At 40.7% G+C, this 17,215-nt stretch overlaps 1 protein-coding gene across 3 annotated transcripts in view; it reads left to right on the plus strand.

Annotated features, from left to right (window-relative positions):
* Positions 1 to 17,215, plus strand: part of ERC1 (ELKS/RAB6-interacting/CAST family member 1) — a gene marked incomplete at both ends in the record, with an annotated part of 269,908 nt that overhangs the window by 240,822 nt on the left and 11,871 nt on the right. For all 3 annotated transcript variants that reach the window (XM_084254694.1, XM_084254695.1, XM_084254696.1), the window contains one exon: positions 2,772 to 2,960. In XM_084254694.1, coding sequence (XP_084110820.1) covers positions 2,772 to 2,960 — 189 coding nt within the window. The remainder of the gene's footprint in view (positions 1 to 2,771; positions 2,961 to 17,215) is intronic.

Consider the following 17,215-nt stretch of genomic DNA (forward strand, 5'->3'; position numbering starts at 1 on the left):
CCCTGCAGCCCAGATGTGATGACCACCTCCCCCCAACCCATACACACACACACACACACACACACACACACACACAAAATGGGAATTAGTTGTACAAACCCAGTAGGAGAAATCACAACAATAATTATTTAGCCAGTGTGTGTGAAAAAAATAGAAAGTCCAAGATATTTTTTTTTTAAGGATAATGAAAGGGGACTGCATTACTTGAAGGCCTGAGGGAGGTAGTACTAAAACCATGACTACGGTATAGTTAGTGAAGTACAAAGTGTACGTGCATTTAAATATTTAATTTTGAAATTCTCTGAATTTTCTATAGTGAGTAAATATTTGTGGTGAGAAATAAAATACAATTCTTTTTGAGAGATCAGTAGTGAAAATTGTCCAATTTCCCCACATTCCGTATCTCCAAACTCAAAACAGTCTCTGTGGTTGACTGCTGATGTGTCTATGATAGGTAGGAAATGCTAGCCCCGAATTGGTACCATGATCCTGCCAGTTAGGGTCTCTTACAGAGCCCAAGAGGCTGTCACAGCAAGACCAAGTGTTTTCACTTTTAGAATTGTGTGTGTGTGTGTGTGTGTAAAAAATAATAATGATAAATTAATTCGTATTTTCTGGTTGGTTTAGCCAGGCTCCTTCTTCTAAATTATATTATACTACATAGTCCTAAAGTGATTTTTTTTAAGATTGATTGATTGATTGATTGATTGATTGATTGATTGATTGATTTATGCAAGCACTGGGTACAGTCAGAAGTGCAGGAGGGGGAGAGAATTCACCAGAGCCAGAGCGGGGAGCAGAACAGGCAGAAGGACCGAAGGACACTGCTGAGGGGAGCAGCGGGCGGCAGGAGAGGTCTGCGCGCCATGTGGGACCCTCCTCTGGTGGCCGGGAGCAGCCGGGGGTCAAACTGGCGCTGCAGAGGCTGCAGGCAGCTTCGCAACCCAGCGCTCAACCGCTGCGCCACCGGGGAGGCCCTAAAGTGATATTTTTAGTAAGCTAAAGATTGTTTTAGCCTCTAAGCCCTGATTATACCCTCTTTTAATTATTCCATGGAAATATTGTTAGAAACAAAGGAAGTATTTCTAATTTTCCAGACACAGTTCTCGTGATATAATGTTAAATGCACAAATAGTGTATGAAGCGAAAGGCGAAGTGTGATAGTGTTACCAAAGACTTGGAAGAAAGTCCTCAAAATTTTGCAGATGTTTAATTCTCAAATACCTCTAAGCTATTTTATGACTTCTTTTATACTTTTCCTCCAAAATTTTCATCATAAAATATGTATTGTTTGCATGATAAAAATATAACATGTTAATTCATTTAAATTCCTGAAAAGAGCAAGGAAAGCAGCAAAAGCAGTCCTCTGGGGAGGCCAGAGGGAAATGACTGTCACTGTTGAAAGTAATACCCGGTGCTGTTTCTGTGGACCTAAAGATTATCGAGCTTCTTATTCATTAGGTGGGTCAGAGGTGTCCTGTTGATGAAAATGCCAGCCTAGTGACAAGCAACAGGTGCAGGCCTCTGCCTTGTAAGCCCTGGGAACATTTTGAGAATTGCCAGCATTTTGGCAGGGTTTTGCAACTCTCACAGCTGCTATGTATCAAGCAGATGCTGCTTTCACATTTCAGTGTTCTTCGATGTGAGCTCTGGCCCAGCTCTTCCTAAACACGCTGGGTTTTGACCAGCTACCATGTACCTGGCCAGAGTATTGTCATGAGAGCTGACAAATGAAATTTTGGGACATCAGTCATCTGGCGTTTAGTCTGCTTCCAGGGAGTCAAAGGAATAGTTACTGATCCAGGCTAAAGGGAATAGAAAAGTAAAATTAAAGCAGGTCTGTTTGTCAAGAAAAACAAGACCAATGCTACAATTGAGAGAGTTTCAGAGAGTCCTTGGCTGTGAGTCAGGTATCTAGTGTTTTTTAAGGATGTATCAATCGCTGTTTTAAAAGCATATCGAATAGCTTCTGTGTAATGAATGAGAGCAGCGTAAGCCAGGATGAGGCAGATTTAGAAATGAGTTCCTCATCACATCTCTTGGCCAAGAAAAACATGCACCTTCTCCAGAGACAGAATTTTTCTTCCATTCTAGGAGGTAGAGGAACACATGAAGTATATGTTGTCCAGACTTTCAGATGAGCAAATTTCTCTAGCAATTCTTTGTAATCTACTCATAAATAAATGGAAAGAGAAATTGTGAGGTAACTGGAATCTTTCTATATCAGGATTGTCATCTCTGTAAAAACAAGTTAGTTCCATGCCTAATCCCCTGCCTAAATACGGAACTCTCAATCTTGTGTTGATACACTAAGCCAACATTCCCTCTCTCCCCTAGAATGGCGGTTGGGTGTGACAGTGTAAATTTGCAAGTGTGTGGAACAATTTCATTTTATGATTCTAAAGATTTTTTTAAGATTGATTTATTTATGCATACAAGAACTGGGGTGTAAGCCAGAGGTGCGGGGGTGAGAGGATTCACCAGAGAAAGTGGGGAGCAGAACAGGCAGATCCACTGAAATACACTGCTGAGGGGAGCAGCAAGTGAGACAGGAGAGGTCTGTGCCATGTGGGTTGTTCCCTGGTGGCTGGCAGTAGCTTGATAGTGTTGTCTTTAACCCCTGTGCCACCAGGGAGGCCCAATTCTAAAGATTTCAATAGCAATTGGAAGAGCTTTAGTCTTTGGTTAGTTTTCTTTGACTTGGGAGGCATGAAAATATTTGAACTTCTTGTTCCAGATTGATCTTGACTGTCTTCATTTTTTCACCTCAGATCATCCAGCCCCTCTTAGAACTTGACCAAAATAGAAGCAAATTAAAGTTGTATATTGGACACCTGACAGCCCTCTGTCATGACCGTGACCCCCGGATCCTTCGTGGACTGATTCCACCAGCTTCCTATGACTTGGACGATGACCAGGCAGCTTGGGAGAATGAGCTGCAGAAGATGACCCAGGAACAGGTAAGTCTCAAACTTGAACTTGAAAAACCCTTAATTTGAATTTTTTTCTTGGTCTCACCCTGAACATTATTTTTTTTCCCTTGGAAAGACAATTTTAAGTCCATAAAGGCATATTTGAAAAACATTATTAAACAATACTTTTTCCATTTCAAAGACTGAGCATTTTTCAGAAAGTTTGAGTAAATGAAACTAGGAATTCATTGATAGTCTCTCCACTGTTAAAACCAACCACTGTCATCATCAAAACAATTCTCATTTACATGAATTATGTTAATATTATCATATTTCCCCTTGCTTAAGAATGTGCTTCAGTTACTATTATTTGACGTGCATGAAATTGTATTTTCATCAATATCTCCTGGGAAACCCATGTCTTACATCATTTGCAAAGGAATATAGCAATTAACACCACCTTCTGTAAGCTTCTCTGTAGCTGCTAAAGATTGGTAGAGAAATCAGCCAATTTTCTTCACCTCACTCCAAATAAGAATTAAGGAAATGATGCAGGCTATTGAGGAAGATGATTTCTAGTAATACAAAAATGATTTGATTTTAGTTCTTAAAGTCCAAGAAACATAAAATATGAATCACTGCCAAATATGCATGTTGGTTTATTGTATATGTGTGTTGCTTATGTTTTGTATGGGGGAGGTAAAGCCTTCTATTGACATTTGTATTAATCAACTGTGTGTCCAGTACCTTCTGCCGCCACTGTGCTCTCCTATTACTATCCCTTTGAGAAAAGGACAACGAACTTTTCTGTTTTTTTTTTTTCAGTGCCATATGCCCTGTACCAAGAACAGTACCTAGTGTATAGTACCTATTCAGTAAATATTTGCCAACATATGTTTAGTATGTACTTAGTTGATTATTTATTTGTACCAAAAACAGTTTCTTCAGTGCCTTTCAATAAATAGCTTTTGGTAATCTGACAATTGATGTCAGTAACCAGCCACACTCCACACCCAGAGTCTTTGAAGAAATAGCTTAAGGTAGTGTCAAAGTATAATGCTATTGTACACAACGTGGTTAACACTAAGAAAAAAATTTTATGACGTTCAGCTTCAGTTCTAAACAACTTCTCTGTTTATGAAGATCACATATTTAATCACTCTATGTTAGCTTCCAGAATCACAGCACATAATTGGAATTCCAGGTCCAGGTTTCCCACGTAACAGTTATACCATGTACCATCTCCTGCTACATGACGTACCCTCGGTTTCTTGTCAAGTCTTCTTGCCAGCTCTTGGGATGGAAGCCTTGTGTGTCTCCATAAATCTGGCATTGACCCTAGCAAGTAGAATTAATTCTACTCAAGGAGTTGTTATTGGTTCTTAAGTCAAGTATTCGATAACTACATAAAAGTTGTTGGAAATTTTCAACTTAAACTTTTCTGACAGCTGCTTTTTTCCTTTAATGTCAATGCAAGTAGTTCTGGGTTTTAAATTTTCATGTATTTCATAGAGCTTAAGGAGTGGCACCCTAATGTGTTGGGGAGAAATAACAGTTGGGTTTTCACAGAAACGTAGATTTGCAAAGGTTACACTGAACATACCACTTCCTTAGTTTCAGAAAGTTGCAGCCAGGTGGGATACTGCAGATATGTGCAGGTGTATATGATGGAAAGATCACACTCATGTGTGATCTTGCTTATAGCTGCAAGTGATTCTATTCGACTTTACCATGAGATGAGGAAACATTTATAAGTCTCCCATGACCCTCTTATTCCTACGCTGCTGTGTTGTATAACGTGATTTCCCTGCAACTATAAACTTTAACTTTCCAGCATGTCACCAGTGCAATGGCTCATATAGTTATTAGAACATAATAATGTTCTTGGGTCAAAGTGTTCTAGTTTGGAGACGTTTTATGTATTGTGACTTTATACACACTGACCAGTGTCAGATAGTGACCATAGACTGAGTAGATTTGGGTTTGATGACTACAGTTAATGCATACATTTAAGGTATTTTAGTTTGCGGGTGAGTGGATATATGCAAGTTACATTTTAAAGGCTTAAGTATTCGGGTCCTATTCCTTTGGTTTCCCCTCTCTCTCTCTCTCTCTTTTTCTCTCTCTCTCGCCAAGCATATATTGTTCAAATAATGAATTTAAGGCCACTTAACCTTAACCTCTAGTTGCAATCTTGTCAAGTTCCAACAATTAAATAAATTAGGACCAAAATCATACTTTATGGCCAAAAATAGATTATTTTTAACTATCTTGTATACATGAAAGAACAGCCATTTATCTCATTGAGATAACTTTTTTTCTGGTTTTCATTATATATTTTTACTTATTACCACATAAAATTAGAAGTTATATTCACAGTATTATATTTGTTCAGCTTTAAGGTTAAACGGGAGCTGGTTTCAGAAGGGCAAAATGAGTGATCAGAAACTCAGTTCTAAATCTCACAGCACTCTAAATTGAATGAGTGCTTCTGAGTGCTTTTCAGATTGGATAGAGGATATCCAAATCTCCTAAAGGACAATCCTCCCTTCTGCTTTCCCATCTCCAGGATTCTAACAATCAAGGGAAAATGAAGTTAAAGAAAAATAAGATAAAATCAGGAATGAGCTCTCAGGCACTGTCTATATAGAATTATGTGATTAATTTTGCACTTTGTAGTATCCTTCAAGATTAAAACAAACCAGAAGTCAGTAAAAACATCATACTTTTTTTTAAAGATTTATTTATTTATACAGGAACCGGGGTACAGGCCAGATGCGTGGGAGAGTGAGAGGATTCACCAGAGACAGAGTGGGATGCAGAACAGGCGGATGTCCTGAAATACACTGCTGAGGGGCGCAGCGGTAGAAATAGGAGAGGTCTACTTTGCCATGTGGGTTACCTCCCTGGCCAGGAATGAAACTCATGCCGCAGTGGCTGTGGACAGCTTCATGTGCTGATGCTTCACTCCTTGTGCCACCAAGGAGGCCCCCACTTACTCTTGTCTTTTTGATGATAGCCATTCTAACAGATGTAAGGTGATATCTCATTGTAGATTTGCATTTCCCTCATGATTAATGATGTCAGGTACCTTTTTCATGTACCTGTTGGTCATTTGTATATCTGCTTTGGAAAACAATTCCTCTGTCCATTTTTTAATCAGATTTTTTCGTTCTTTTGCTATTGAGATACCTAAGTTTTTGATATTTTACATTTACCCCCTTATCAGATATATGGTTTGCACATATTTTTTCCCTTTCCATAGATTTCCTTTTCATTTTGTTGATTGGTTCTTTTGTTGTATAGAAGCCTTTTAGTTTGATGTCATCCCAGCAAACCATTTTTGATTTTGTTGCTTATGTGTTTGGTACCATGTCCAGGAAGCCACTGTGTCCAGACTAATGTCAAGGAGCTTTTTCCGTATTTTATTCTAGGAATTTTATGGTTTCAGGTTTTACATTTAAGTCTTTAATCCATTTTGAGTTCATTTTTGTGAGTGGTGTAAGATGGGTCCACTTTCATTGTTCTGCATGTGGTTATCCAGTTTTCCCAGCACTTTTTATGTGAAAGGCCATCCATTCCTCACTGATATTCTTGGCTTCCTTGCCAGATATTAGTTATGCGAAGGGTATATTCTGGTATTTCAGTTCTGTTCAGCTCGTCTATGTGTCTTTTTTTATGCTGGTACCATACTGTTTTGATGACTATTACTTTGTTGTATTTCTTTTCTTCTTTTTTTTTTTGGGGGGGGGCGGGGGACCCTCACCGGCAGCCGGGGAACGAACCAGTGCTGCAGAGGCTGCGGGCAGCCTCGCAGCCCAGTGCTCAACAGCTGCGCCACCAGGGGAGGCCCTACTTTGTTGTATTTCAAAATCAGGAAGCATGATGATGCTTCAGCTTTGTCCTTTTTCTCAGGATTGCTTTGTTTATTTGGGTCTTTGGTGTTGACAACAAAATTTTAGGATTCTTTTTTCAATTTCTGTGAAAAGTCCATTGGAATTTTAATAGGATTACACTGAATCTATAGGTGACTTTGGGTAATGTGGACATTTTAACAATGTTAATTCTTCTGATCCATGAACACAGGATATTTTTCCAGTTGCCTGTGTCTTCTGCTATTTCTTTCATCAAAGTCTTGTAGCTGTTAGTGTACAGATCTTTCATCATCTTCATTAAATTCATTCCTGAGTACATTATTGTTTTTTGAATGAGATTGTTTCATTTATTTCTTTTTCAGATACTTTGTTGTTAGTATATAGAAGCACAACTGTTTTCTGTATGTCAGTTTTGTATGCTGCAGCTTTATGGTATTATTTGGTTAGCTCTGACAGCAGTTTTGTTGGATGAGTCTTTAATATTTTCCGTATATAAGATCATACCACCTCCAACAAAGACGGTGTTACTTTTTCCTTTCCTATTTGAATACCTTTTGCTTCTTTTTCTTGCTGATTATTGTGGTAAGGACTTTCAATAGTATGTTGAATGAAAGTGGTGAGTGTAGTAACCCTTGTCTTACTCCTGGATCTTAGGGGAAAAGCTTTCAACCTTTCATCACTGATTTTGCTGTTGATGTTTGGTTTGTCATGTATCACTTTTCTTGTGTTGAGGTGTTTTCCTTCTATACCTGGTATTTTTAGCTTTTTTCCCTGAAAGAATGTTTACTTCGAGAAATGCTCTTTTTGCCTGTTTTTATAACTGTGAAAGAAATTTCATTCCCCACAGGCCTTCATGATGAATCAAATTCTAAATACCTTCAACATCCTCCATTTTATATATATAACAATTAGTTTTCATAGATCTATTGTTTTCCTAACATCTCAATATCATAACATCAATAAAAAACCATTCCATAGGAAATCTTAAGTATTGCTTTCCAAATTGTCATATATCTGATATGTTTTTTAATACAAATAATATATTTTCAAGTTTTTGGATAGTATTTAGGCAATACTCCCTATATATCAATAATCGCAAGAGAAAATTTCCTATGTTAAGCAATAATAGATGTAAGGACTTAGTCTTTGGCAGATACCAGAATGCATAAATTCTGTTTCTTTTAAATGCAGAGTCATATGCTTTAAAAAAACAGCTAGCCTGCCATTTCTCCTTTATTGTGGCCTAGGGATCAACTGGCATGGTCAGTGGGGCTGGGATCAAGGTGTTGACTGATGTAGCTGAAATGACAAGCAGGATAGAGGCTGGGAATTTGGTCAACAGCTGACATGTTTGACCTGTAATTGGATCCAAGGATCGTTGCCTATATGGGACCAAGAATTCTGCCAGCACAGCTGGCATGTTTGGTAGGTTAGAGCCAAGAATTCAGCCCACATGGCCAGCATTATTGGCAAGACCAGGGCTGAAATTCAGCTGATATAGAACTGGCAGCCAGGACCAAAATGATGGCATACAAGGGTGGGAGATTGGTTGCATACAAGGAATTGAGCAAATGAGTAAATGCACTGAGGATAGCGCGAACCAGGTTTATCATTGTAGGAGAAAGGAGTAGCAAACATAGAAAGGGTAAAGTCATAGCCTGTGATTGTTAGGTTGCTGTTGGAGGTATTGATATGGACTTGTGCTTTTAGCAGATAAATAGATTTAGATATCTCTCTGTGTACACTTATGTGAGCTAGAAGCAGGGACACACCAGTAACAAGGTGCTCACCTAGCAACTGGATCTTGGTTTCTAGATGGTCTTTTCTACCAAAAGAAACCAGGGCTCCTTAGAGATATGACTGAGTCTAGGGCTGTGTGCAGCAAAGTACCACATTAATCCAAAATATCTTACGCTATAAATTTAAGGAAGTGTTCCTGAAGTGGTAGGGTTATGTTAGAAGGATTGGGGGTGGAGGGGTGGGATCTCCCAGTGATGGTAGCAGATTAAAGCCTCTGATCAAAATAGAAATATCTATATCTACACTTGTATAAAGAACTTAGTGGATAAACAAATTAACTGGGAACAAAGGAAAGCTGTATCCTGTAGTAAAATGCCAGCTAATAAATGTAGAAGGGGTGATGGAAATAGAGAATCATTGTTTGGCAACCATCATGGTAATAAATAACTGATTTGGCCAAGAATTGTCAACGAATGTGAAAAACAGCCCATGAAAGTTGGTTGAAGAACAGGATAGTTACATAGTCTGAAAGAATCTCCGCTAAAAAATTATTTCACTGGATTAGCACAAAATAGTGTACATTGGAAAAACCTGGCAAAGCCAATCCTGAACTTTCACCCAAGGAACTGAGTCATAAATAAGTGGGTATTGTTTCAAGCTGAGTTACCAATGCCTTTTTGGTAATTCATTACACAGTGATTTTAAAAAAAAAAAAAATGTAGTACAAAAAAAAGGACAGAAGACTTGTGCAGACACTTCACAAAAGAAGGTAAAGTAATCACATGAAAAAATGCTTGGAAATGAAAGCCACAATGAGATAATACTACAGTACCATGAAAATGGCTAAAATGACCAAGACTTGACATTAGCAAATGTTGGTGAGAATTTGGAGCAACTGGATATTTGATACATTGCTAGTGAGATTTTAAAATGATATAAGACTTTGGAAAACTATTAGGTGTACATCTCTCTTATAGCCAGCAATTCATTCATTATTTACTCAAGGGAAATGAAAACTTATGTCCACAAAAAGATATGCACTAGATTGTTTATAGCAGCTTTGTTTATAAAAACCCCATACTGGAAATATCTTACATGTTCATTAACAGAATAGTTTGGTTTTTATGCCCAGATTTCCTTAATGTAGTGGTTATCATGTTCACCTGATGCAGAATAGTTTGGTTTTTTTAAAATTACTACATGTCATATAATGGGATAATAACCAACAGTAAACAAGAATGAAGTACTAATACAAGTATAATTTCATAAATCTCAAAATACTATCCTAAGCAAAAAAGTCAGATACAAAATAATATGTGATTAATGTATGATTCTTTTTATATTGTATTCAGGAACAGAATAAACTAATCTATGATGATAAAAATTTGAACACTGGTTGCCTATAGGAATCAACTGAAAAGGGTTACAAGGAGCTTTCTGGGGTGATAGAAATGTTCTCTGTCTCGGTTGGGTAGATGGCTATATGGAGCTGTGTGTTTATCAAAATTCATCAGATTATACACTTAAAGATCTTTGCATTTTGTTGTATGTCAGTGATAGTTTAATTTAAAGCAAAACCAGAAATATACCCCACTACCAGTCTCCTTTTGAACTTTTTGAAGCAATTTGACTGATAGGCAGATTCCGCTATAAAGCTAAAAATGGAATTTCTCCTTAGAGTACAAATCCTTTTTTTCCATTATGAATGCCAACCTCCCGCCAGGGGCCGACCACACTGGAATGAACTTGTATCAGCCAGCCCGCTCTGTGGGTCACAGAGCTGGGGATTCCGGCTCTCTTTCCCAGCACTCAGTCCCATTTTTAATTTTCAGGGAAGTATTGTTCCAAAACTTGGCTTAGACCTTGTCCTCTCCTTGGCTTCCTTCTTCCATTTGTTTTCTCGATTTTGATCAATCACTCTTTGGCTTTTACCCCTCTCTTTTCAAGGTGGAGAATCGGGGGGTGTTAATGCTGGAGCACTATTGGGCACAGAACCTGAAAGTCATCTCCCGCACTCAGGGAAGGCATCCATCATCAGGCACCGGCAGGACATTTCTTTCTTCTCTCTTGAATGCATTTGCACTGATTGTTGTACGACACAAGGGAGCCAAATGGACGCAGGAGCTGTTGGGGGGCACAGGATAAAGGGCAGCAGAGAGAGAAAATAAGAAAAAAAGAAAAATGCTTCTTTGTGGAGCAGCAGACTTTGTTCTGGTTCCCAACTTAAATGTTTCTGATCTGGTTTTCTTCTTTCTGTGGTGTTTAAATTTGTTTCTTCAGCTCCAGTGCTGAACTGTTGTCCAAAAAATTAAGAACAACAGAGTGTGTGAGAGGCTGAGAGAGAGACGAGACCAGCAATGCAGCAAAAAGAACGGCAGAGTCCTGAGATAAATAAGTGTCTGTCCTGGGACTGGAACTTGAGGTGGTGTGTGTCTGTGTGTGAGTGTGTTAACAAATGTATTAGGAAAACCCTGTGGCGTGGCCTCACATTTTCTCTGCTCTCACACAGTCCCATACTTTTTCCTTCCTCTGACAGCTGCTATTAACCTTTTTTATGCAAAGAGCAGAGTATCTTGCCAATTGGATGTTGAAAATCTGGCAACGAAAAGCTGGTACCCAAAAAAAACAAAACGTAAAGAAGGAGAAAGAAGATGGGGAAGAATTAGCAGGCACCACAGGAGAGGCCAGGCTGCTGAGTAAGGACTCTAGGATACAAAACTGTGCTGATTTTTGATAAAATCCACTAAAACTAAGTTGGGAAAGGGAGAGGAAATGGGAATTTGACTGTAGAGGAGATAAGGAACTCTTTCACATAGTTGAAATGACACAGATAGTGAGCATTATTCACAACTCACTACCAATGTGAGCACAACCTTATGGTGCACACACAAAAGGATATACTTAAGTAGGGACAAAATACAGGCTTTGTGCTAAATGTAAAATTATCTTGTTTGTGGAAAGAGAGAATAAAGATTGAGACCTAGCTAGACCAAAGCTCTGTTGATACACAACATCCCTCCAACCACTTCCTTCCTTAACGTGTCACAGAGAAGGAGGATTCTGCTGTTTCTGTTTTGTCTACAGGTCTTTCCCTCCATTCTTTGACAAGCAGCTCTTGATCTTCTTTACCAGTGCCTATTCCTAACTTGCAGGGCTGAATAAAATTGGACATCAGACACCTACTATCAATTCCAGTTTCATGCAATTCCAGTTTTGCAGCAGAGAATGCAAGAATCTTATATTTTTTTTTCAAATAATTTCTTTTTTTTTTTTTTAAGATTTATTTATTTATTTATTTATACAAGCACTGGGTACAGTCAGAAGTGCAGGAGGGTGAGAGAATTCACCAGAGCCAGAGCAGGGAGCAGAACAGGCAGAAGGACCGAAGTACACTGCTGAGGGGAGCAGCGGGCGGCAGGAGAGGTCTGCGCGCCATGTGGAACCCTCACCCAGCAGCCGGGGATCGAACTGGCATTGCAGAGGCTGCGGGCAGCTTCTCAACCCAGCGCTCAACCTCTGTGCCACCAGGGAGGCCCTTGAAGAATCTTATATTTTAGAGTGGTTTTCATTAGCTTGACCTTGCATTGGACTCTTTTGAGTTCTAAAATATGAATATGGAATATTGTTTTCATCAAAAAGTTCTGTATTTATCGAGAGCGTAGTGTTTTCTAGCTGGCCTAATTGCATTTTTCCCTTTCTGCTTAAAGTATAGGAGAAGGTTAGCACTCCTGATTCTCTAGAGCTCCTGCAAGAGCAATTACTTACATTCTTGGAATTTTAATGAGCCTTGACAGCTACTATAATCCAGTACATTAAGCACGAGGCTGTCGTCTCCAATGTCATCTTCCAGAGATAACGCTCCCGCGAGTAAGCAAAGAAGATTAATCCTAGTGAGTGCTGAAACGTGACCAACATAGGTGCCGCTGACGTGAAGCCCATGGACTTAGAAACTTTAGGAATGACTGTTTTCCAGTCCTGTCAAAGCTCTTGAAATAAATTGTCCTTAGTTTTCTTCCAAACTGTTTTATTTCTTTACAAAAGATTCAGGGACAGTATAAAAATAGAATTATCTTAAATTTCTTCTAGGCATTAGCTACAGTAAGTCCACAATGTCATTGACAGGTTTCTGATATCAGGAAACCAACTTTTAAGCAAAAACAGCGTATAAGAAACCAATTCTACTGGACTGATACTAATAGGAGTTAAGTTCCGATGGCATATTACCCTGCCACAAAAGCATCATCAAATAAAAACCCAAAACACTTGTAATACTAAAATAATCATGTATATATTCATTCATTCATTTTCCAATCTGCTTATTCTGGTTCAGGGTGGTAGGTGGCTAGAGCCTGGGCAGCTCAGACACAAAGCAGGCACCCACCTGGACAGGAGGCCCTCGACTCACAGGGTGCCTCCCACCCACCCACACCCACACCCCCTCAGACCAGGGCAACTGACACTGAGCTTCACATGCACATCTTTGGGGTGTGGGAGGAAGCTGTCGTACCCAGAGAAAACCCATGCAGACCTGGGGGGAACCTGCACATTTCACGTATTATGGCCGCTGCTTGGAATTGGGTTTTTTCTCCTCAACATTTTAACAAAATGACACTGAATGAAATAGTGTTATTTGAGGACTGCCATACTATGGTCAGTGTCTAGGGCTCTGAACCAAGTTTGTGGTCTCAGCACACCTGAAGGACACAGAGGTGCTGTGGTACCAGTGGTTATAGACAACAGTAATTCTCTGGGAGAAACCTACATACCTTAAAAGAAAGGAAAAGGTGTGGGACTCAGCCCTCCCTTTGTGGGGCATGACTTCCCGGCTATAAAAATCAAAAGGATCACCCTGAAATATAAGCAGTCTCTACACACTGACAGACAGTCAGGCCATTCCCACTGCCGCCCCTTAATCCCCCCCATTACTCACAGCCCTGCTTTCCCCGGAGAGTCGGAAGAAATAACCCCCACCTCCTCCCACCCTGTGTTATTCACCTGTCTGAAGAGTCCCTGCTACTTGAGTGACCTGACCCCCAAGCAGCCACAAGCAAGGTGTTCTGACTACTGGTATTATTCCTCCCTGAGCCTGGAACAGAATCTGCTGTCCGCCTTACAAGAACATCCTGCTGATGGGGCCACTGCCATAAAAGTGAGGTTTTTTTTCCCTGAACCCCTACCTCCCAGTGCTAAATAGGTGAGATGGGAACAGGCCACAGCACAGCACACAGCACTCAGAGGGCAAGTGAAGATGTGCTTCTGCTGTCTGGAGCTAGAATTGAGGAGTCATCCTCTGTGGTACTATATAGCAACCATGTTGTGTTTTCAGGGCTGCCATAACAAATACCATATGCTGGGTGGGTTGACATTAGAAATTTATTTTCTTGAAGTTCTAGCGGCTGGAAATTCAAAATCAAGGTGTCTGCAGGGTTGGTCACTTCTGAGGCCTCTGGCCTGGGCTCCTTGCTGTGTCCTCACACGGCCTGCCCTTTGTGTGGGTGCCCCTGTGTCTCTGCAGATGTCTAAATTTCCTCTTTTCATAAGGACACCAGTCAGATTGGAATCGGGCTCGCTCTGACAGCCTCATTTTAACTTAATCACGTCTTTAAAGAGATGAGATTTGGTGAGCCTCCTCTTCAGTATGCCAGGCCTACCTCCTTGGAAGTACTTGCTTTGGTGAGGACTTTACTTCTCATGCCCAGATATTCCTTCCATGTAGAAATAAAGCTGTGTGACAGCAGTTGAGAAAGCCATGGCTTTGCCCACACTTCCTAGGGAAACTGTAATCACAAGTATGGTGAGCCTTCAGCATCCATTGAGGCAGATTAGACTGGAAATGTATGTCCCTGGGGTTGCTCATTCTTCACCCCTTTCACCTAAGTAAACACCGGCTACAAAATTCTCTGAGCATGAGGGGGGCTGTGGGAATATTTTTCTCTTAACCCCAATCTTCCCCAAGAGCTTTCAGATCTCACCACATTCTTGTTCTTCCCTCTAGCAGTCCAAAATTATAACATGCAACTCCAGGCCCCTGCCCCTCCCCCATTCTCCATGACGTCCATCATATTCTACGTGCCTCTCACCCCTGCACATGGTCTTCTGTGAGATGGTCGTGTGTACCCAGGGGCCCCTCAGAACCGCTCCCAGGACCCCAGAGCTGTGATCAGTAATCGCACTCCTTGCGTGGCCCTCTGAGCTACTGGGCCAGGAGCTTGTCCTATACATTAGCATGTGGTTTCTTCCTCTCACCAGGGAGTCAGGAGACACCACTGAAGGAATGTATCAGGTTAGCCCTAAAAATGAAAAAGACAGTCAAGCATGATTCAGAGTTCCCTGTGGGAGCCTTTCCAGTGTCTCCCTAACATGGCCTCAGTTAAATGCCGTGTGCTAGACACAGCAGACAGCAATCCGGACAGAATGTGAAAGGAACACTGTGCCCCTGTGACTGGAGGAAACTTCCTTCTCTCTTCCTGCTTGGCCAGAGAGACTGGCTGGGCCTGGGTCAGGCTTTGTGCTAGATGAACGCTTCAGTCTTAGCTGCCATGAAGCCTTTTCTTACTGCCCTGACAGTTTCGGCACTAGATTTCTTATATTAGTTGTTTGGATTTTTGTTTTGTTTTGTTTTCATCCTTTCCCTTTTGACAGTTTTCATTTCTAAGAGCCAAACCAAATACACGGGCTGGCCAGCGAGCCTGGCTGTGTCTGTAATTCCCAGAACCCTGCTGCTGTTCTGATGGATCCCTTTGGCAAAGAAAGAAATTTTTCTCCATTTTGATAATGACAGGCCCTTAATTTGAATGCCTCTATTCATGTCACTTAACAGATTTGTAAGATTTCTAAGAGATAATGTGAGATATTACCAAACCAACTTAGACAACAGTGTTAAAATTCTGCCTGCCTGGGAAATCTGGGTCATTGTTTATAACACGCCACACTCTCTCAAGCCTCTGGGACAACATCAGCAATCTTCCAACTGGTAAAGCCTCATAGAGGCTCCCCCCCATCTCTTTGCCTCAGAACTGCATTTCATCTAAGCATGCCACAGAGGGATGACTTGTGTTCTTGTTTCATTTTTATTGAGATATAATTTACAAATTTTTTTTAAAGATTTATTTATTTATGCAAGCACTGGGTACAGTCAGAAGCGTGGGAGGGTGAGAGAATTCACCAGAGCCAGAGCAGGGAACAGAACAGGCAGATGGACGAAGTTCACTGCTGAGGGGAACAGTGGGCAGCAGGAGAGGTCTGCGCACCATGCGGGACCCTTGCCCAGCGGCCGGGGATTGAACCAGTGCTGCAGAGGCTGCAGGCAGCTTCACAACCCAGCGCTTAACCGCTGCGCCACCGGGGAGGCCCTATAATTGACAAATTTGTAAGGTACTTAAGTATACAGTGCAATGGATTAATGGAGATGTACCTCATGAAAAGAGTCCCTCCATGAAGTTAATTAATGCATCCATCACTTTACATGCTTTTTTTTAAATTCTACTCTGAGCAAATTTCAATTATACAATGCATTGTTATCAGCTAAAGTCCAGGTGGCTTTAGTGGGATGATATATCGCAGTTCCTTTGATGTCCTGAGAATGTTTTTAGACAAGAAATGACTCCCAGGCCTCCCTGGTGGCCAAGGGGTTAAGTCTCAGCACTATGAAGCTGTCAGCAGCCACTGCAGCAAAGCGTTCAATCCCCGGCCAGGGAGCTACCCATATGGTGCAGCAGACCTCTCCTGTCTCGCCCAGTGCTCCTCTCAGCAGTGGGTTTCAGTAGATCTGCCTATTTTGCTTCCCCCTCTCTCTGGTGAATCCTTTCACCACCCCCACCCCCAGCACCTCTGGCCTATACCCCAGCTCTTGTATGCATAAATAAATAAATCTAGAAAAGAAAAGAAGTGATTCCCCACTCTTGGCTCTTGGACTGTAATGTAAAGAGGCCAATCAGACCAATGGAAATCTCTTATGAGGGTTTGGTGTGTATGTGGAGGGATCTGTTCCCACTTTTATCTTTTGTAATCATGTTTTCTGTTTTCTTGCCATGCTTTCTTTGTCTCCACCTCCTCGCTCCTTGTTCAGAAAAGGAATGACATTTATCAAGTTACAACCTTTCAGGAAAGATGGTGACATAGAAGGATCTTAAACACAGAGTATCACATAGGAAAAAATCAAATTATCTCAGCCAGGGAAGAATGCTTTAGTGAGGACAGCAGCCAGCATTTGAGCAATGTCTAGACATAAGTTAAAAATTAAAGACATTAGTACTTCAGTGACATCTGCAAATACAAAATAGAATCATCAGGACGAAAAAGCTTGTGCTGATTTATGTACAGATAGCTGTCTAAAACTGGATTGTTACATCCCTTGTACTTGCCTGGTTTCAGTTCCTGCTGTGTGTAAGATTACTTTGGAGTGACAGGTGTTACCAACATATGTTTTGGGCCTATAGATTGTCATTGACTCAACTCATTTGTCTACTTTTACCTGGCTTTCTTGACCTTCCAGTGGTTGACTTTCACAAAATCATGACCAATCTAACCTTCAGAAGACTGATAAGCAACTTGAGGGCTAGGACAACTTTCAGAGGTCTGGAAGATAGATAACAACACCAGATTTCTTGTAAAACTTTTCTCCGAAGCAGGAGAGATGGCCTCTTTTTCTCGACAGAGAACTTACGCCATCTGTTAAGTAGAGTGTGA

The sequence above is a fragment of the Talpa europaea genome (assembly GCF_964194135.1).
Source record: "Talpa europaea genome assembly, chromosome: 15".
Classification (NCBI taxonomy): Eukaryota; Metazoa; Chordata; class Mammalia; order Eulipotyphla; family Talpidae; genus Talpa; species Talpa europaea.